This window comes from Balaenoptera ricei, chromosome 8 (genome assembly GCF_028023285.1).
Source record: "Balaenoptera ricei isolate mBalRic1 chromosome 8, mBalRic1.hap2, whole genome shotgun sequence".
NCBI lineage: Eukaryota > Metazoa > Chordata > Mammalia > Artiodactyla > Balaenopteridae > Balaenoptera > Balaenoptera ricei.
In genome coordinates, this window is record NC_082646.1 from 70,781,795 (window position 1) to 70,803,521 (window position 21,727).

Consider the following 21,727-nt stretch of genomic DNA (forward strand, 5'->3'; position numbering starts at 1 on the left):
GATGCAGGTTCAGATAAAGCCTAAAAGGGTCATCAGGAAGCACTTCAGAGGGTATTAAAAGTCATTACGCCAATGAAGAGTTTGCTTCTCCCACCCCACCCATCTTTTTCTCTACTTAGCTTTCTAGATCTTTTTTTCCCTAATCTCTATCTTCCTATTTTTTTCCTTCTGTAGTAATTCCCTCCTTATAACTGGTTATATCAGAATATTAAAATGAGGTCAACTCATACTTGATACTCTTCATTGAATTTTAAGTACTTCTTAAAAAGCTGGGTCTTCCCTCTGAAAAACACCAATGATGTTAAAAAAAAAAAAAAAAATATGGCAACACACCCCCAAAAAGCAGCCTCTCTCATCCTTCTCACCCTACTGTTAAGTATAACGTTCTTATTAAAAGTGTGCTTAGGAACCGCTTACTAAAGTTAAACATGCTTTGGTATTATCACTGACCAGTCTTTATCTCTTTGCACAGGTGAGAACCCTCACATAGGCATAGATATGATAGACAACGATCAAGGCTCAAGCAGTCCCAGTAATGATGAAGCAGCAATGGCTGTCATAATGAGCCTCTTGGAAGCAGATGCTGGGCTCGGTGGTCCTGTTGACTTTAGCGACTTGCCATGGCCGCTGTAAACAAACAAACACTACATGTTGCTTTGGCGACAGCTACAGTATCAAAGTGCATTACTGATGGAGTTATACAGTCTGTGAAGCTTACTGGATAAGGAGAGGAGAGAACAGCTTTTATGTACTGTCTTCATAAAAGCCATCTCAGAGCCATTGATACAAGTCAATCTTACTATGTGTAACTTCAGACAAAGTGGAACTAAGCCTGCTCCAGTGTTTCCTCATCATTGATTATTGGGCTAGCTGTGGATAGCTTGCATTAATTGTATATTTTGGATTCTGTTTGTGTTGAATTTTTTAATCATTGTGCACAGAAGCATCATTGGTAGCTTTTATATGCAGATGGTCATTTCAGATGTATGGTGTTTTTACACTACAAAGAAGTTCCCCATGTGGATATTTCTTATACTAATTGTATCATAAAACCGTTTATTCTTCCTTGTAAGAAAGAATCCTTTACTATAAATATGGGTTAAAGTATAATGTATTAGTTAAATATTTTTAATAAATGTTTCCCTTGTTCTATAAATATTGTTCACATTTCAAATAATTAGAAAGAAAAATCCTACAGGGAAAAAAATGCCACAGGGCTGGATCATCGATTTTCCATGGTGGGTGTTTAAGGACGAGCCACACCAAAAGCATTTATAGTGCTCTTCTGGCCTTCATAACAATTCTAGGGCATACATAATTTCCCTGTGTTACTAGTTTAGCTGTACTGTATTTTCGCTATACTGTAATTTTAGTTTCTGTGAAAACAAAGAAAGATGTTACTGCTTAAACACAAACTGCAAATCCTCTGGAATTACAAAATCACGATGATTGATTAGATAGAAGAGACTGGCTTCTCTACAACAACGCCTCTACTACTCACAGCTGTATGGCTTCAAACAGTAAGTAAGTGACCCTGGACCCAAAGCACCTAAATACTTCTGATGTCTTCGTGAATTGGGCCACAGAATATTAAAAAAACAAAACATAAACCAAAAACATTTTCGTGAACAATTTGCTAGGCAGAACATCACAGTATAATGGAGAAAACACTGAACTGGTGTCAGAATTTGGCTCTGAAACTTAAGGTTACTGTAGGACCTAGTAAAAGTATTTCATCCTTCATATCAGGTTGGGCTAGAAAATGAAAATATTCCCTTTTCAATGTTTTGGATTTATAGTTTATTTTATAATTAGTGGGGAATAAAAGTGCCTCATCACACATATACCAAACTGGAGTTCCTTCAGCTACCTGGTTTCTAGTTATACTGACACCAAGACAGGATATCTGCTAATTATGAGATGGAAAATCTGGTCAAGGTGGTTATAAAGATCAGAAACATTAAAACAATGGAATTTTATTTTGATGAAAAACGAGTTTACAATCATTTAGTAAATGAAGAGCAAACACTTCATCTTCCTATACCATAACTCAAAAAAAAATCGTTAGTAAATAAATATCTGGACAGATTAAGGGTAAGGCAGACTGGATAATAAACCACCTGACGTTCACACTCCCTGCATGTGACTCACTTGAAAAGGATGAAAATGGCACTGAAGATAACTGATAAGAATACGGGCATTGAATCTCATCCTAATCATTCAAATAAGCCCAATGATACTCATTTTTTGCTCATCATGGGCAGCAAACTATACACATTTCACTGAAGGAATACTTTGATAGAAGCACTTATTTAAATTATATTGTGCATCACAACTATAAAAATGGCTTGAACAGTTCCACTTGACCACCATATATAAAGTGCAACTATATAATATTCTACATTTTATCTGGGGTGTGATGAATATCAACCTAGACTGAAAGTACCCCAGCTGCCAATTTCTGCCACTTCTGAAAAGATCTAGATGTGTGAAAAAGGACTGTCCCCCCATACCAAGAACCAATTTCACAAACCTACCGGTAAACAAATACATTTATATAACTGGAACCTCAAGATGCTAGAGTTGTACTCATTTAAAAAACCATTCAGCTACCTTTGGTCTTTAAAAAAGTCTACACTGCAATACCCTAAACACTGTTCTGTGCATCTCACAGTGCAGAGAGTGGCCTTGCACTGCAGGATGAGGCGAGTGCAGCGTCATTGTGAAGAGTAGCATGCTATGGTTTCAAGCAACGTCACCATCACAGCATCGGATTCTGTGCGTCAGGATCGAGGTCATGGTTGCTAGAAGGGGGATGGATAGGGAGAATATCCAGCTCATCCACTTGAGGAGTTGGGTGCATGACTACCAGCTGGTCCTGGGGAATGTCAGCTGCAGCTGCTGCAAGGTTGGTGATAGATTTACTCTTTACACACTGGAAGTCTACATGCCGACTCTTTCCTTCTTCCTTCTCCCAAGACATTCGAATAAAGGGTCTTTGGACATAGTTGTAAATCACTTCTGGGCGGCCCCCAGGCCTTTTCTTTACTTTTTCTTTGTAGGTTGGATAACCTGAAGGAGAGAGAGGTTTTAAAACCTGAGGATACGCACGCACACATGTATGCACACCCACATGGGTCCCCACATTCCTCACCCAATTTAACCTAAAGACAGTTACTGTAGTTCTTGAACAAAGAAGGGAATTCAATATTCTATCCCCTTGGTCATTAGTTCAACAGCAAGAAACTGAAATCCTACTGATGTAATTCACAAAACCTCCCACCATCCACCAACTACCAGAATAACATTCGGAAAGCATGGAGGGGCTGGGTCCCTAATACAATGGTACGTAATCTCGTGCATCATGGGCTCTAGTTGTATATCCTTAATATCCCTGAACCCTTCCCTTCGCAGGATTATCTGGCCTCAAGGCCTGCAATTTACTGCAATATTAGCCTTCTACTTTCTTTAAACCTAAATCTCATCTTCATATTTTTCTGGGTTTTTTCTTTCCTTTTTACTGTTAAGTGACAAGGAGCCGTAGAGCACCAGCTTCGCTAATTCCAGGTACTTCTGCACCTAGGTCAGCAAAGCCAATATTTTAACCCCTCTATCATTTAAATGCTACTGCTCTCAACAACCAGGCAGTTCATTCAGATTGCCAATGGACAAACTGCCAATGGCCAAAGCAGCTGTGGACAAAAAAAAACGTTGCCTGACATGTCAGTGAACAAGGATGTTGCGGCCACCAAGCCATCAGCCGCTGCAGCCACCCCCACCCAAGGGTGCTCCTGAGGGGATTCAGGATGGAGGAGACAGGATACTGGCCCTAGACGCTTAAGACGCGTATCAAAGGAATAATTGCAACAAGCCCAGACTCCTGCATCTCCCCAAACAGAGAGAGGCGCTAAGATCATTAACTTGAGATGTCTGTTTTTTGTGATTAGCAGTAATCTTTTCATTTTTTTTTTTTTTTCCAGCAAAAACTCCTATATATCCTGGCTCCTCCCTTACCTCTTTGGAACAGTTTCTCAGAGCTGTCTGAGAGGCTGTATCCCAGGCTATAGTCCTCAGTAAGGCCACCGAATAAAACATAATTCTGAACATTTAGGTTGTGCATTTTTTTCAGTCGACACAGCTTTCCCTAATTAATTATATCTTCCTCCTCTTAGATCATAATCACTGAAGAGTAACAACCATCCTGGTTTTGGAAAAATTTCAGTCATTTACTAGTAAGGCAATTTCTCTAAAGACATACTTTCCTTAGATGCTATCAAAAGTTCCTTCTCTCCTTCCCACTAGCATGAATTGCTAAGTTCAGACCAAGTACTGGCAAACATTTTCTGTAAAGGGCCAGATGGTAAATATTTCAGGCTTGTAGGCCATATGGTCTCTATCACACCCACTCAACTATGCCACTGTAAAGTGAAATCAGCCACAGACAATACATAAATTAATGAGCATGTCTATGTTCCAATAAAACTTGATTTATAAAAAACAGGTAATGGGCTGGATTTGGCCCACAAGCCACAGTTAGACCAGAGTTAGAATCAGAAAAAAATACAAAGGCCTCACATAGTAGGGACTCAGTTAAGGATTCTTGCATAGGAGGATGTTATGTAGGCATCATTGGTAGCTAGTATATTTAGCCGCATGTGGAGTGTGTATGGGGTTGAGGTGAGGGGGGAACAGGGGCAAAGGACTAAATATCTTCTAAGGACCTTCTGTAGAATGTCTTCTTCGTTTCACACTTCCACTCAATTACCAGCTGAAGGGCAGCAGTAGAGATCAGAAAGGTTTCTACCTCTATTATTCCCTTGTCCTTGATTGCTTTTGGACTATTAAAAGTCTTTAAAAATCCCCATCTCATTGTATTCCACTCTGTCCTCCACACAGAATCACCACTCTAACACAGGTGTAATCATATTACATCCTTGCTTTAAAACTACCAATGATGCCCTCATGCTTAAAGAGGAAGGTCCATACTCCTCAGCACAGTATATAAGGCTTTTTTTTCCTACAATCTAGCTCCAACCCACTTGTCATCAGGCTTCAGATCAAATAACTGCTTCCCTGCCTGCTCATCTCAAGTAGCTCCCTCCAGTTACCTTCTCTTTAGCTTTGAAAGGAAACAGCGAAATCCCATCGTTTGCAAAATGACAGAAGAGGGGACATACTGGTGAAGCTAATGTGTCCTCTTTTTTAAGCCCAAAGTTTCCTCCCCTTCCCATTCTTCCCTATATGTCTCAGCAGCCCATTACTGTGATCTCCAACAGCTTATCTGGTCATTGATCCGAACACCCCAATCTTCGTTATCACCATCACAAACACAGAAATTACTATGTGCTAGGCCCTATTTTAACTCATTCTGTCCTCACAATAACCCTATAAAGTACTTATTAATGCTCCCATTTTAGATGAGGAAACGAAGGCAAAGAGAAGTAAAGTGCCTTGGCCAAGGTCATACAGCTGTTAAATCACAGACTCTGAACACAAGCAGTCTTCACCCTTTACTAGGGTATGCCAAGGAAGATGTTTTGTTTTTAGTAAGGACCCTTTAAAATAAAAGAAGCATCTGACAAAAATTCATTTAAATCATAAAGTAAAAAGCAATCTAAAAAGTATGCATTTAAGTAAGATGAAGTACATTTGCAATTCAATTTAATTTGAAAATAAGCTATTATACTTTAAGACACTAGTAAGCTACTAGCACTGTTTTTATATGAATTTTCAGAAAGTACTAGATTTTAATTCTGTTGAGCTTTGATCACGATCACTACTAGGCAAAGAGTCCTGTCTGTCTTATGGGAATACACACACATGCGTGCCAAACACACTACATGGGCTTAGCCAAAAATGCATTAAGTCGGGTGATGGCAGAAAAGACAAATTCATATCTCTATATTGCTAGGGAATCTTATGGAATGAATAATAATTTCTAATGGCCTTCTATTTATCATCTCAGATAAAGGAAGCTGATTTTTGTTTTTTGTATGTCTACTGCATGAGCATTCAGTAATCATTTGTCTGAATTTTTCTCAAAATATTCAAACTATATTCCCAATGGGATCCAGTTGTTTAACCTTGCTTTTTTCAAAAGAAACTTAATAGAAAATAGTGAAAATGTCTTACCTTCTATTCCCAATCTAATCTTCTTAAGACCCCTCTCCTTCAAAACTGATTTGGCCACATCTCTGTTTTCAATGTACTTGAAAAATCTATATAATTTTGTGCTATAAATAACTGGAAACAAAGAGACAAAAATATTTTCTTATTAAAATCAAAGTACTTGGAGATGACTCAAGTTTATCTTGATCATCAAAGGGGCCTGACAACCCTAAAAGCCCAAATAATGGATGCAGTGATGCCAAAGGATGACTAGCCAACATGACAGGACAATTCAGTACAGTTAATACATAAGCAAATGTCTACATAAGTTGAAACAAGAAAAGCTTTAATAACCAGTAAGATAACCCAATCCATAGGAAGAATCTCCTTCTGAAAGATATATCATATACAAACTTATTGGAATGGGATCTGCCCCAATTTCTTCAAATAAAGAGAACCAAAAAAAGGTATCAATATCACATGATTATCAAGCAGGCAAAGTAAAGGACTTTGCTATGATGCCTACAAGGCCTCATCTGGAAGGGAAAAAACTGCCTTGTCAGAAAGTACAAAATGGATACATCTTGCATTTCATGGATTGAGCAACTATTAATAACTCCCCCAAAACAAAGACCCACCCCACAAACTGTTTTCCATTCAGGCGAACAGTCCCATTTAATATTGATGTTAAAAATGGCAGATTCGAGCATGTTCTGCCTAGGTTAGTCTGTTTAGAGCAAACTGGCTTTGCAAAGGACAGACATTCCACTGACAACATGTTGAGTCTTCCAAATGTGCTGGGCACTTCAGGGAGTTAGACTGATGGACCTTCCTCGCCTTCTCTCTTTCAGGTGGAGTTATCTCCCTTAAAAGGTGAACTGCAAAGGTTTTTGCAAAAAAAGAAAAACACACTCACAAACCAAACATGCTGGTTTAAGAGCCAATAAAAGGAAAAAACGTATACAGAAGCTACTCATGGGGTAAATTTGTGATTATTACTACATCCTTAAGACTACTGATATTATTTTAAGATAAAGATTTTTTGACATCTCAGAATGGGTGGTGTTATAATGTCACATTTAGGAAAATCAGGCTGAAGAGACTATCTCATCTCTGTCTCTTCAAATGTATCTTCTTCACCTTGGAACATCTTGGCACAAAATGAAACATATTTAGACAAATTGAGTAAAAATGTTTCCAGTCCTTTTAAGCTTCAATGTTTAAGGTAAGAAACAAAAAACAAACCAAAAAACATTGAAATGAAAAGCTCAATAACTAAAAAGGAAAAGCCAGGTCTATTACTATTTCTGTATCACTATAATGTCATTTCTGTGCTCTACAGCTGGCTCTACTCTCTTGGAGTCAAACTTTTTGAAAAGTAAAAGTTTGTTCATTCCTTTTTCTACACAGAAAATGATTTAGTGTATTTCTTCTGATTTTTGGTACTTTTTATTTTTCCTGTGCTTTGTTCAACTTTTTATTCCACATATTATTATAGAAAACCATTGTCAGCAAAGAGCCTAGGAATGAGGAAATAGTAACATTTTATTATTCTAACTGTCCACAGAAGAGTCAGAATAGTCGTTCAAAGTGTATCATGCAAAGGAAATGTCTCAATGTAAATTCTGAAAAGCGCTACGATAACTTAATCTAATGAAAATCTTTAGAATTAAAATAAAGAATACCACTTAGTCTGCTTTGTTTTATTTTTAGAAAAGGGTAAGTAAAATGGAAAAATCAGAGCTTAAAGGGCTCCAGTACTTTCTATAATCCTGTACTTTTTACTTAAACCCTAATCCTTACCGAGTCAACACAGACTGGAGGACAGAACAAGATGTTGGGCTATTTTACCTAGCTCCTCGAATCATTCTTTTAACTCTTTTTCTCAACCTATGAAGCTGTTCAAAAATACAAGATTGGGTTCACCATAAAAACAAAACAAAACCAATATGAGATAAATTTTCTAACAGAAAAAAAAAATCAAAAGGTTCTAATCAGAAAAAGTTTGGAAGCACAGTAAGAAAAAAGTCACTGCTGCTCAAGATGTGCTGTTTTGGTCAGAAATACCTAAAGTTCCGCAAGGCTTTCGGAAGGGTCACTGTATCCTCCAGGAACACTTATGATATTAAAAAAGGAATGTCTTAGAACTTAAAGTCATCTTTGCAATCACTGAGTTGAAGCTTCTCATTTTTATATACAAATAGAAATTCATCTAAAAAAAAAACACTTGTTTTTTATTATCTACTATTCCAGGATCTACTTCTCTTGGATGCTTCTAAATGCAAAGAAAAAACCATTAAGATCCAGATACTCAACAAAAAGCAAACCATTTCTGTGCATGACACGGGCGGGTACACTTTTTCTGTAAAGGGCCAGATAGTAAACACTTTGGGCTTTGCTAGCCATGCGGTCTTCATTCCAACTACTCCACTCTGCCATTGTAGCGCATAAGCAGCCACAGACAATACATATAACTTTGTTTATAAAAACAGGCAAAAGGCTGGATTTGGCCCACAGGCTGTAGTTTGCCAACTCCTGGTGTAAGTAAGAGTTCAACATACTTTCTTTATAAAAACTGTTCTTTGATCAATATTGTAAAAGATAAAGAGAAAATCTGTGATGATTTAAGAGAGAGAAAATATGCCACAGGACTTACTTTGTGAATATTCTTCTCCCATCTGTGGTGGATATTCTTCATCCCAATCAACCACATCATCGTCTGTAAGCACCACTATGTGGCATTCGCGTTCCCCACTCTGGGCACTAGCTACCATGAGAGGCAGAATCATTTCTTCCAGGTAAAATTCGAACTGTCTACGAGCACCATCATTTGATAACTCATGCATTAGGGCACCTGAAATAAAAGCCACAAAAATATCTTCGTTTTGGGGGTGACTGATAAGTAAAAGAAGAGCAGAAACAACAAACAAACAAAACAGCAGAGTAGTTCAGCATCTACTTTGGGATCCTGTAGACAATATAGTGGTTATTCTTTAGTCAACAAAACTTTGCCCAGGCAGAATTCTTATGGAACTGTAGAATCTTACAGCAAGAAGGGCCAATTAAAGCCATCCAACACAAGCCCCTTCATTTTACACATCATGAAGCAATCTGCCTAAGGTTACAAAACTAATTTGCACAATCAGAATTAAATCTACTCTCCAGGGTATTTTTTACTATATCATTTTGTCTTCCATCAATCAATGTATGCAGTTATATCTTAAAGTATATCCTAAGGATATTTTTTCAGATTATCCATACGAAATAAAATAGCCCCCATATTCCATCTCCCACATTTTCTTTCTCAGAAAATTATTTACAAACAACACTGATATTACTGTGTAGGAAGAGGAGTGAAATGAAAAGGGTCAACTGGCTTTGGGATAAGGATGGTAAAAGGTCAAGCAAAATATAGCACGGTACACAGGAATTACATTGCTTACGTGACCCTAGAATCGAGAGGAATGAAAGATGCACTTCACTTGATCCTTCTTAAGTACAGGCATAATGAACAACTTTAACTTTCCAAATACATAGTCACAAACTCACCTGCACTGACCTAATCATTTTTATTTTATTCCTATTTCAATGGCAATGTCTTATCTCTTATCTAAGGCTCTATCATCTCAGGAACTACTGGGAGTGTAAGAGAAGACACTAAAACTCAAATCTGTAGTCTCCCAAATTAGAGCTTTTTTTCCCCCTACAACAGGTTGTCTAATTATATAATAACTATTAATATAATAAATGATTAAATAATTAACTATAATATTATGATTTAGCCATGTCTCTCTCTAGGCTGGCTACTTCCATTATGATTTTTAAAATTCCCTTTACAGTCAAACTCCTATATATATATAAACACATTCTCTTTCCCCTAACCTCTGAACCAATTCCAATCTGACTTCCACATTCACTACTCAAAAGAGCCCTTGACATATAGTCTCCAAATGACCTCCAGATTGTTAAAGACAATGAACATCTTTTTAAAAAACTTTTACTGAAGTATAGTTGATTTACAATGTTGTGTTAATTTCTGCTATACAGCAAAGTGATTCAGTTATACATATATATATTCTTTTTCATATTCTTTTCCATTATAGTTTATCACAGGATATTGAATATAGTTCCCTGTGTTATACAGTAGGACCTTTTTGTTTATCCATCCTATATATAATAGTTTGTATCTGCTAGTTCCAAACTCCCAATCCTTCCCTCCCCCATGCCCCTCTCCTTTGGCAACCACAAGTCTGTTCTCTATGTCTGTGAGTCTGTTTCTGTTTTGTAGATATGTTCATTTGTGTCATATTTTAGATTCCACAAATAAGTGATATCATACAGTATTAGTCTTTCTCTTTCTGACTTACTTCACTTACTATGATAATCTCTAGGTCCATCCATATTGCTGCAAAGGGCATTATTTCATTCTTTTTTATGGCTGAGTAATATTCCTGTGTGTGTGTGTGTGTGCGCGCGCACGCACACACACACACATACACACACGCACACCACATCTTCTTTGTCCATTCATCTGTTGATAGACAACATTTAGGTAGTTTCCATGTCTTGGCTATTGTAAATAGTGCTGCTATGAACATAGGGGTGCATGTAACTTTTCAAATTAGTTTTGTCTGGGTATATGCCCAGGAGTGGGATTGCTGGATCATATGGCAACTCTATTTTCAGTTTTTTAAGGAACCTTCATACTGTTTTCCATAGTGGCTGCACCAATTTACATTCCCACCAACAGTGTAAGAGGGTTCCCTTTTCTCCACACCCTCTCCAGCATTTATTATTTGTAGACTTTTTAATGATGGCCATTCTGACAGGTGTGAGGTGGTACCTCTAGCTTTGATTTGCATTTCTCTAATAATTAGCAATGCTGAGCATTTTTCATGTGCCCACTGGCCATCTGTATGTCTTCTTTGAAGAAATGTCCATCTAGGTCTTCTGCCTGACAATCAACAACTTGTAATCATGATCTCATCTGACCTCTGGATGGAATGTCTTACAGGGACTACCCCTCCTTAAACACTCTCATCCCTAAGATGTGATACCACCATCCCGGGTTTTCTTTCTCCTCTCTGGCTATTCTTCTTCAGTCACCTTTGTCAACGTTTTCTCCTCCAGCCTGTCATTAAGTATTGTTACTTCTTAGGGAAGTTCTAAGTTCTGTTTTTCTCTCACCTTATGCTGACAATTCTCAAATTTATTCTACTAATTCTGCCTTCTATATTCTAGATGCATTATATTCAACTGCCTCCTGAAAATCTCCACTCGGATGCCCCCTCACCGGCACCTCAAACTCAGTATACTCCAAATTGAACTTAATCATTTCTGTCTCTCTCTCTCTGCAGTGTTTTCCAAATCAGTAAATGGCATCGCCATCCACTCAAGTTCTCAGAATCATCTCAGAAGAGTGCTAGTCATATAATAGGCTCTTAAATATTTGTAGAATAAATGAATGAATATTTGATTCCTTTTTCATCTCTTAATTCACTCATTCCCCAAGACCTAACAAGTCCACCTCTTAAATACATCTTGAATTGTGTCATCTCCTCTCTGGAAGATGCTATTTTCCAAAGACAGCTGCAAAATCTCTTATACCACATGCTTTTCTGCAATGTGACTTTGATATCTCCTCCCAGCAGGAGAAGTCCAATTCCTCTCTCCTTCAATTTAGGCTGGTTGTACTGACTTGCTTGTAACCAGGGGAGCACAGCAGAGGTGAGGGGAAAATGACTTGTGGTTCTGCCTTGGTCTTGGGAATGCTTGCTCTACAGATGCTTCCTCTCTGAACCCAGTCTCCAGGCCTGGAGAAGCCCAAGCCGCATGAAGAGGTTACGAGGAGCTACTCTGTCTGACAGTCTTCACTGAACCCAGCCTTTGAGTTGTCCCACTTCAGGTGCAGACATGTGAGTGAAGAAGCCTTCAGCCTTTTCAGTCACCTCATCCTTTCAATTCTTCACAAGATGAGGCCACAGACATTGTGAAGCAGACATAAGCTATCTCTGCTGTACCTTGTCTGAATTCTTGGCCCACAAAATAAGAATAATCACACTTTATGCTACTAAGTTTGGAATGGTCTGTGACAGAACAACAGTTACAACCAAAACACAGTCCAGCCCCACTGCACCCCCCCCACGCAGTCCAAGTCATCAGTAACTCTAACCCAAACTACCGTAGAACCCATCAGCTGCCTCTGCCCCTGTGTAATTCATTTCCCCCACCGCAGCCAAACAAATCTAAATAGGTGTCTCTAGTTTAAACCTTTTATGGCTTGTACTATCCTTAGAATAAAAGTCCCAAATCCTCAACTTGGTCCTTAAGCCTGTTATGTGAAAAAGGAGGTTACAGATCAGTGTGCACAGTCCTTTAAATTTTTTTTCTTTAAATGCTATCCATATAGTGATGACTCCCGCATATAAACAGCCCACACTTCTCTCTTTAGACATGTATACCCAATGCCCTACTCAGCATTTCTACTTGAAGGTCTAATAGGTATTTCAAACTTAACATGTCCGAAATCAAGCTTTTAAATTTCTGCTCCCATGAAGTCTCCCCCCATCTCAATTAATGGCAACTCCACACTTCCAGGTAAAGTCCTTTTCTCTCTTTCCCACCTCATATTCAATCAGCAAGCAAATCCTTACAACTCTACCATCCAATATATCCAGAATTTGATCACTTCTCACTGCTTCCGCCCTGATTTAAGCCACCATCATCTCTTATTTGAATTATGATAATAGCTTCCTAATTACCTCTTTGTGTGTATCTTAATTCCCCTTCCAGTCCATTTCCAACCCAATAGCCAACAGTGATTCTTTTAAAGCATATGTCAGATCCGGAATACAGCACTGCATGAGTCTACATTGAACTCTGTGTGAACAGTGCGCCCATGAAATGGTAAAACATGGCAGCCTTACAGATCATATCACTTCTCTGTTCAAAACCCTCCAATGGCTTATCTCACTCAGAGTATAAGCCAAAAGATAAAGGCCCTACATGACCTCGCTCCCCTGGACCTCATCTCCTACTACTGACACCCTCACTCACTCCACTCCAACTATACTAGCCTCTGCTGCTCTCAAACATGCCGGGCAAACTGCTTCAACATTTGCTCTCACTGTTAACCTCTGCTTGGAATTTACTTCAATTTTCCTCTGCAATGACGGCCTCTCATATTACTTTGTCCCTTCCTTACTTTTTTCTCCCTCCTCAGCACATATCACTATCTAACATACCATGTTATTTGTTCATATGTTACCTGTTTACCTTGTCTATTGTCTGTCTCCCCCAAAAGAGTGTAAGTTCCATTAGAACAGGAAGTTTTGCCTGGTTTGTTCCTGCTGCATCCCCAGAACTTAGCACAGTGCTTAGTATAGAATGTACAGTTAATAAACATTTATTTAGTTAATAAATTTTGTTTTCTCCCTACTTCTCTGGCCTTATATCTCACCACTCACACTCTACCTCCTCCACTGTAGCCACGTTTCCCTTCTTTCAGTGCCTTAAGCATGTCATATTCCTTCCAACTTGAGAGCCTCTGCAAATACCATTTCTGCTGCCTGGAGAGCTTCTCACTCTCTTTTCCATTCCCTTAGGTCTCAGCTTTAATGTCACTGACTCAGATAATGATCCTCCAGAGCCCCTTTACCATACACTTGTCACAGCATCTCATTTCTTCTCTGCATTTTCACAGCTTTTCATTACTTGTTGAATGCCTGTCTTCCCCACTAGACTGTAAACTCCATAAATGCAGGGACAATGTCTGTCTTGTTCATCAGTATATGTACGATATGCATGGAACTCATTAAAAGCCTGATTAAGAAGGAAAAAAAATTATACAAGTTAAATAGTAAACTAGAAATACGTAACTGGTAGGTAGGAATTAGAGATGAATAGCTGAAGGGACTTCCCTGGTGGCACAGTGGTTAAGAATCCGCCTGCCAATGCAGGGGACACGGGTTCAAGCCCTGGTCTGGGAAGATCCCACATGCCGCAGAGCAACTAAGCCCGTGCGCCATAGCTACTGAGCCTGAGCTCTAGAGCCTGCGAGCCACAACTACTGAAGCCCAGGCGCCTAGAGCCTGTGCTCTGCAACAAGAGAAGCCAGCCACAACGAGAAGCTCACGCACCACAACGAAGAGTAGCCCCCGCTTGCCACAACTAGAGAAAGCCTGCGTGCAGCAACAAAGACCCAGTGCAGCCAAAAATAAATAATACATTAAAAAAAAAAAACAGCTGGAAATCTACAGTGTATATGTAATATCTGAAGCCACAGTGATGAATGGCATCGCTTAGATTAATTGTATAGATTCTGTGAGAGAGAAGGTAGCTGAAGACAGAACAGTTGGGAAGGACCACATCCAACGTATGAAGGATCAGGGAGCAAGTGAGAGAAAAATAAGCAGAAAACCTAAAAGACGGATGTCGAAGAGCCAAAGTCTTGAAGAAAGAGTCATGAAGAAAGAGTGACTTGACAGTGAAACCTAAAGGAAATGCCTTTAAAGACAAGGGTACCAGAATTACCACTAAATTTAATGTTGTTCAAAATATTATAGTCAATTCAGTAGGACAAAAAGATATAAAAAGTTTTACTTACAACAGGGTCAATTATCTACCAAGAATATAAAAGAAACAACTGAAAAACTATTAGAAATAAAACAGAGTTTGGTTAGGTGGCTAAACACACATATACAAAATTCAATGATTTTCTCATATGTTAGCAGTTAGAAAATCTGAACATATTCTACACACAACAGTAACAAAAATACAAAATACCAAAGAATAAACTTAATAAGACCATAGCAGAAGAAGACATAAAAGAAAACTGAATAAATGAAAAGACATAGCAGTTGGAGCAGGAGTCAGTATAATAAACGTATTAATTCTTGCAAAAAATTAACTTCAAAGAATCAATGAAAAGCTCAAAAGTTTTCAAATGATATATTTTTTGAATGTCTACAATAGACACAGGTCAGATTTGAGTATGTTTGAGCCTGAGGATTACTCTATACAAAGAGGGAAAGACTAATGATACTAGAGAAGATGACAATAAATGGAACAGTGTCCTAAACAATGCATGAAGGGATAAAAGAGTTTATTCTTTCAACAAATGTTTGAGTCCTTACTATGTGCCTGGCACTACGGACACAAAGTTGAAAAGGTATAGTCCCTGTCCTCAAATTCAAACTGATTTAATGCTATAAACTGAAAAATAGAGCAAGACTGGGGTGGGGGAGAGAAAGAGAGAGAGAGAGAGAGAGAGAGGGAGGGAGGGAGGCGGGGAGGGAGAGAGAGAGAGAGAGAGAGAGAGAGAAGGAGGGAGGGGGGGAGGAAAGAGAGAGGAGACAGAGAGAAAACATGCAAGTGTCTCTGTCGTTTCAGTGTCTCTATATTTCTGTGACTCCAAATGTAGTCTCTGCCTCTTATCTCCCTTCTCCAACTAAATGTAACTTCAGTTTTTTGACCTTTGCTTACAATCCCACTATCTCCCACGTGGATGGTGCCTTTCTTCCTGGGCCTTCTGAACTGGTCCTTTTGCAAACTTTAAATTTCATTTTCCATACCACTTTCACCCTGGACACTATATTTTCATTTCTCTTAGCCCCAGGCCTTCATTTGTGAGTCCAGCCCTGGTTCTCAAAACCTCTTCTGGATTACAGTGCTTACCTGGTAAGAGAATATGGACAGTGAAGAAATTATAGCCTAGTTGGGGAGCTACCAACCTATCACAAAGTTCCTTCACTATATGGTAAGCTCTATGACAGAAGATTAACAAGTCAGTTCCTCACTGTACTAATCTTCTTGCTGCTAAACATAGCATTCCTTCTGCCTGAAACACGCTTCCTCTTCCCTCTCCTCCAGAAAGTTTCCTCAAGCCCGCACACCTGAGCTAGGTACAGCTCCTACATGCTCATTTAGTACCCTATTCTTCCTCTAACACAATGTAATTTACTTATCTGTTTTTCCCACTATACTGCAAGCATGATGAGGACAGGGGTCTTGTCTTTTCTTGTTGCTTTTTACATACCTAATATTTAGTATAAAGTGAGTATTCAATAAAAATGCAGAAAATGAGTGATAACTATGTAAACCATTAAACAAGTTGTTATTAAAGCATATTTTCTAATACAGTTATTCACAATATATTTTCATGTGGAAATATAAAATAGCATGTACAATATGATCCTTTAATATTTTTTATTTTACTTTACCTTTATTTCCTAATTTTGCTACTTTTTTTTTTAAAGCAAACCCTTATTTAACACTATGTGTCAAGCACTATCCATTTAATCTTCACAACAACCCTGTGAGGTAAGTAATATTACTGTCTCCCATTTTCAAGATGAGGCAACTAAGAAACAAGGTTTTAAGTAACTTGCCCAAGAAATCCAGGATGCTCTATTTAATATACATTTAGTACTTTTATAATTTTAAGTAAGAGACAAAAAGACATTCTAGGGCTTCCCTGGTGGCGCAGTGGTTGGGAGTCTGCCTGCCAATGCAGGGGACATGGGTTCGAGCCCTGGTCTGGGAAGATCCCACATGCCGCGGAGTGGCTAGGCCCGTGAGCCACAATTACTGAGCCTGCGCGTCTGGAGCCTGTGCTCCGCAACAAGAGAGACCGCGATAGTGAGAGGCCCGCGCACCGTGATGAAGAGTGGCCCCCACTTGCCGCAACTAGAGAAAGCCCTCGCACAGAAACGAAGACCCAACACAGCCTAAACAAATAAATTAATTAATATTAAAAAAAAAAAAAATGGAGTATCATTAATAATAACTAAGTATTAAATGCTTATTCTGTGCCAGGCCTTGTGCTAAGTGCTAATCAAATATTATTTAAAAAAAAAAAAAAAAAGACATTCTAGTGTAAAGTGCCATTATAATATTCAGTAAAGGCACATATTTGCAGGAAAAAATTCATTTTTGGACTCAAGTCTACACCTACAGTATCCTTTTATATTTTACAAGACCATTTCTATCTCTTCAAATTCTATATAGCTTTGTTGCAATAAAGTCTATGGGAATCTCTAAATTTCCAGTAATACATATTACAAGTAATCTAGAAACACAAGTATTATTTAAAGGCCAAAAGTCTAGAAAAACCATATTACACATATTTTCTTTCTATTACACATAAATATTCTTACCTTTAATTCCATAACAAATAAATGATACTCAACAGTGATGGCAAGGTAAACTATGTCCAAAGGATTACAGAACTAAAATCCATTCATCTATAAGGAATTCTTGTGTTTTTTTATCTGACAGTCACCAAAATGCAACATTTAATCATATAAAGTTAAATTAAAATGGTCCCATGAATAAAGAAACACAAAACTTGAAGTCAAAGAATTATAAATTAAAAAAAAAAGAATTATAAATTAGAATAATTAATGCTCATGATTTCAAAAAAACATTTTTTAAGATGTGAAAAAACAACTTTGCTCAAGTTTACAGCTGTACGCTTCAGCTGTCTAGCTACTTGACTTTAAACTTTTAAATATCATTTATATAGAAATGGACTCAAAGGTGGACCATCCAATCCTTTGTCCCTATGGAGACTTTAAAGAATATTTGGCAAAAAGAAAACGGTACTTAGGAACAGACCTAATAAGGCCACTCATTTTCAAGAAGTTAGATCATAATTAAGCATGAAGGTTAGCTACATTTAAATATATAGTAGTTGCCTTACAAATTTAAATAAAATTTCCCATTCACAATTTCTAACACATCAATGTTGAGAAGGTATGACCCCACTCTGCTAAACTAGTGTTGAGTTTAGGTAATGAAGTAAAGATAACCATATATCTGGGACTAACATATATCTATAACCACAGGTAGCAAACTTTTAAAATGGCTTCCCACATTATATAGGATAAAATGTAAGAATATTAGTTTAAAGACCTTCCATAATCTGGACCCCCTATTTATTCCCATCTCCTTCCAGTCCCAGTATAGTCTCTGCACCAACTAGGTTATTTCCAAAGTCTATCACTTACATCTGTAATCGCCAAATGAGTAACCTTCCTACTCCATTCTTGCTAAATCATTCCTATTCACTCTTTACTACCTGTCTCCTCTGAACTCTTCCCCAATCCCACTAGCCCACAATGACATCTCCTTCTTCTGAACTTTTCCAACCACTTAATATGCAAGTCAACATTTGATAATTCTCATATACATTTTGACTTTTCTGTGTATAATCACCTTTTTTCTTAGGCATGATGTAACAGTGAAAGGGAGGGGTGCTAAGGAAGGGAGTGACAGGAAAATATCAATCAGAGTTAAGATTTCCAAAGGTCTAGACCCTGCTCTGAGACTATGTTTGAAGTTCTTGGATAAAGTCATTTAAACCTTTGTATAAATGCGGGCTAGGTATTTGGTATTCAATCTAAAGTCTTTAATGACAAATACTCTTTTTGAGAATTATTTATATCTTTCACAGTAGCTTAGGATGTTGTATTACATGGCAAGTACAAAAAAATTATAAATTTTTGGTTGATGTGATCTGAGGAGTGAAGGCAAATACCACACTTGGCCAAAGCCAGGGCTCCCAAGCTGGGAGATGAAGACTGGCAACAAATGATAGAGGAGACAGTTGAAGAGGAAATCTGGGAGAGTCTATAAATAAAAAAATTATTAAAGTTGAAAGAAAGTTTTGGAAAATTACACCAAGAGCTTACAAAGATTTCTGTGGACTTTCACAAATAATCTTCATGGTATTAGTGTTCTAGAATTCAATTAAACAAATACTTGAAGTCTAGGTAAACAGCATTATTTCAGGCATTTCATTCCAATATATTTTAGCTCTACAAACACTCACACAAAAAACATCATACTTACTGAGATCTCTGCATTTAATAGTACTATATTCAAAAGAGATACAAAGATAGTCACATGCTTCTCTCAGTTCAGGAATAGATATGCCATCAGGACAACGGATTATTCCTGTTTTATAGTAATCCTGAAAAAAAAAAGTAAAGAATGCATAAAACATCTGGTGCACGAGGTAGGCAAAACTTATTATTAAGGTTGGGCTGGTAGAATTTTCAAAAATCTTGGTACTCTGAGGAACTGTGGAATTTTAAAGTTAGGTGGGACCTCCATTCACCTAACCACTTTTTCATTTTACCAACAGGAAAAATTTATGTCCAAATGGGTTCACTGACTCACCCAGGTATTATAAAATTATTTAACAGCAGAGGTAAGATTAGCACCCAGGTCTCCTCATTACTTATGCATCTCTTCTCTCTACTATATCATGCTAATGCATATGTATTCTCCCCCTTACAAGTTATTTGTCTACATAACTACCATGAATTTCTTTAAAATTTTTTAAGGAAGTTAAATGATATATTTTAAGTTACCTTAAATATTACCTAGAGAATTGAGCAAAATTTAAGGTTTTTAGTAAAGGACTTCAAAATCATATCCAAGTATTCAAATATATGCAAACAGAACACACAATTAGATATTCTTCTTCCAAATACTGTTCTTTGGTGTTTCCCACATTATTACAAACAATAATAGTAATTATTTCCAAAATCTACTTAAAATGCTGTTAGGGGCTGGCCCAGAGCTACAGATAAGTTACTCCATAGCTGAGTCATGGAGTAACTTATCAACTCCATTGGGGGTCAAATGGAAGTATGGGCAGCTGAAAAGGCACTTCCCCAAAAATTAAGATCTGCCTCAAGCTTCTTGAGGTTCAGAGCCACAGCAACATTATTTCTGAAGTTGTTACATGAATGGAAGCAAGACATCTTCTGGTACTTTTCAAAGTACTTGTTAGTACTGATCACTATCAACTACTTTTCCTGTCTTGTGCCTCAGGATCCTCCCTCTCCTCTTCCCACAAAACTATTTAAGGAAACCGTATTTTCAGACTGTGGCATAAACTATCACACACTATAAATCAAACCTTTATCACTGATTTAAAATTATAAGTAGGGACTTGTAGTACTAATTCAAATATTCCTCAAAATAAAAAGTTAAAAAAATTTTTTTAAGTTTTAAAACAAAGATGGTAAAAAATACATTTTAGAGATGACTTTTAAATGTCCGTAAGTGTCCATTGTTAGTTATATGCAATAAAATATTAGAATTCCAGTAGCCACATTTATTCTCTGGTAGTAAAAAATTATCAACTTACTGTATTTAATAGAATTAAGGAGGGTGGAGTAATGTGACTATAGAAATGTTACCACTAAACCCTTGAAAGAATTGCCTGTGCAGACTTAAGAGATGAATTATCCCCTATCTTATCTTTATGAAGGTTATAAAATTCATTTATTTATAGCATATTATATTTACACACCAAAAAAAGATAAATTGTATTTTTTTAAAAATGCCCTGGATACTTCCATAGAGATATCCAAATAGAATTCTGCTTCCAATCCAAGTACCTAACAAGAAGGGGTCAATTGATTCAATCAATACAAATAAGAAAGAGCACTCACCAGAATAGCTCGAAACACAGTAGAGCCAATCCCCTCTGCCACCTCATACTCTCCCTTCTCATTGGGACGTGTAAAGTTATGTTCTCTGCCAGATCCAAACATCCTATGGTAGCAAATAATTGAGAAATATATCACTAAGATATTCCTTCAAAAGGGAAAACTGTTTTCATGTACAAAAGTAAAAAGGAATTATAATTTAAGCATTAAATTATGTCATTAAATTAGTTCAAGAATGTTTATCAGGGCTTCCCTGGTGGCACAGTGGTTGAGAATCTGCCTGCTAATGCAGGGGACACAGGTTCGAGCCCTGGTCTGGGAAGATCCCACATGCCACGGAGCAACTGGGCCCGTGAGCCACAACTACTGAGCCTGCGCGTCTGGAGCCTGTGCTCTGCAACGAGAGGCCGCGATAGTGAGAGGCCCGCACACCGCGATGAAGAGTGGCCCCTGCTCGCCGCAACTAGAGAAAGCCCTCGCACAGAAACGAAGACCCAACACAGCCATAAATAAATAAATAAATAAATAAATAAAAATTGTATAACTTAAAAAAAAAAAAAAAAAAAAGACCCAACACAGCCAAAAAATAAATAAATAATTAATTTTAAAAATTAAAAAAAAAAATAAAAAATAATCAGGTACTTATTTAAAAAAAAAAGAAAGGAAGGAAGCAGGGAGGGAGGGAGGGGGAGGAGGGGGGAGGGGAAGGAGGGGAGGGAGGGGAGGGAGGGAAAACTATGTTATCTGTGCCTTTTCCTTAAAACTACTGTCTTCAACGCAAAGTTATTCTATAAAGAAGCACATATAGTAATCTAAATTAGAAAAAAGTAAAATAAGGGTATGCAAATTAGGTTACTTTTCACAATCTTAACTATAAATGTAACAAATTTTGCACAAAATTCTTATACTTGCATTCCAGAACTGAAAAACAAGCAATCAAATGCTGGGGTAGGGAGGAATGACCCAGTTAAGAAGAGAATGAAAATTCTAAATAAATAAGTAACAAGCTCTTAATATTAACTTTTACAAAAAGAAAATACAAATGAATTTCTATTTTTTCAAGTCAGGTTGTTGGTCCTTTAACAGTAACTATTTAGAAAAGAGGTAATTTGCAAAATAGGTCCTTCAAAATGAAAAGCTGAATGCATAATGCA

General features: G+C 37.5%; 2 protein-coding genes across 19 annotated transcripts in view; one reads left to right on the plus strand and one right to left on the minus strand.

The window, feature by feature from the left end:
- BMAL1 (basic helix-loop-helix ARNT like 1) overlaps positions 1–1,093 on the plus strand; it is a 103,720-nt gene extending 102,627 nt beyond the window's left edge. For all 11 annotated transcript variants that reach the window (XM_059931169.1, XM_059931167.1, XM_059931166.1 and 8 more), the window contains one exon: positions 473–1,093. In XM_059931169.1, the coding sequence (XP_059787152.1) occupies positions 473–633 (161 nt within the window). In that variant the 3' untranslated portion in view covers positions 634–1,093. The remainder of the gene's footprint in view (positions 1–472) is intronic.
- Positions 1,094–1,776: 683 nt separating this feature from the next.
- The window catches only part of BTBD10 (BTB domain containing 10), a 78,704-nt gene continuing 58,753 nt past the window's right edge, over positions 1,777–21,727 (minus strand). For 6 of the 8 annotated variants that reach the window (XM_059929559.1, XM_059929556.1, XM_059929551.1 and 3 more), the window contains 6 exons: positions 20,577–20,679; positions 18,961–19,081; positions 8,765–8,962; positions 6,882–6,986; positions 6,133–6,243; positions 1,777–3,072 (listed from right to left, as the gene is read on the minus strand). In XM_059929559.1, the coding sequence (XP_059785542.1) occupies positions 2,762–3,072; positions 6,133–6,243; positions 6,882–6,986; positions 8,765–8,962; positions 18,961–19,081; positions 20,577–20,679 (949 nt within the window). In that variant the 3' untranslated portion in view covers positions 1,777–2,761. Of the gene's footprint in view, positions 3,073–6,132; positions 6,244–6,870; positions 6,987–8,764; positions 8,963–18,960; positions 19,082–20,576; positions 20,680–21,727 lie in introns of all 8 variants that reach the window. The other 2 variants (XM_059929557.1, XM_059929555.1) reach the window with 2 other exon arrangements.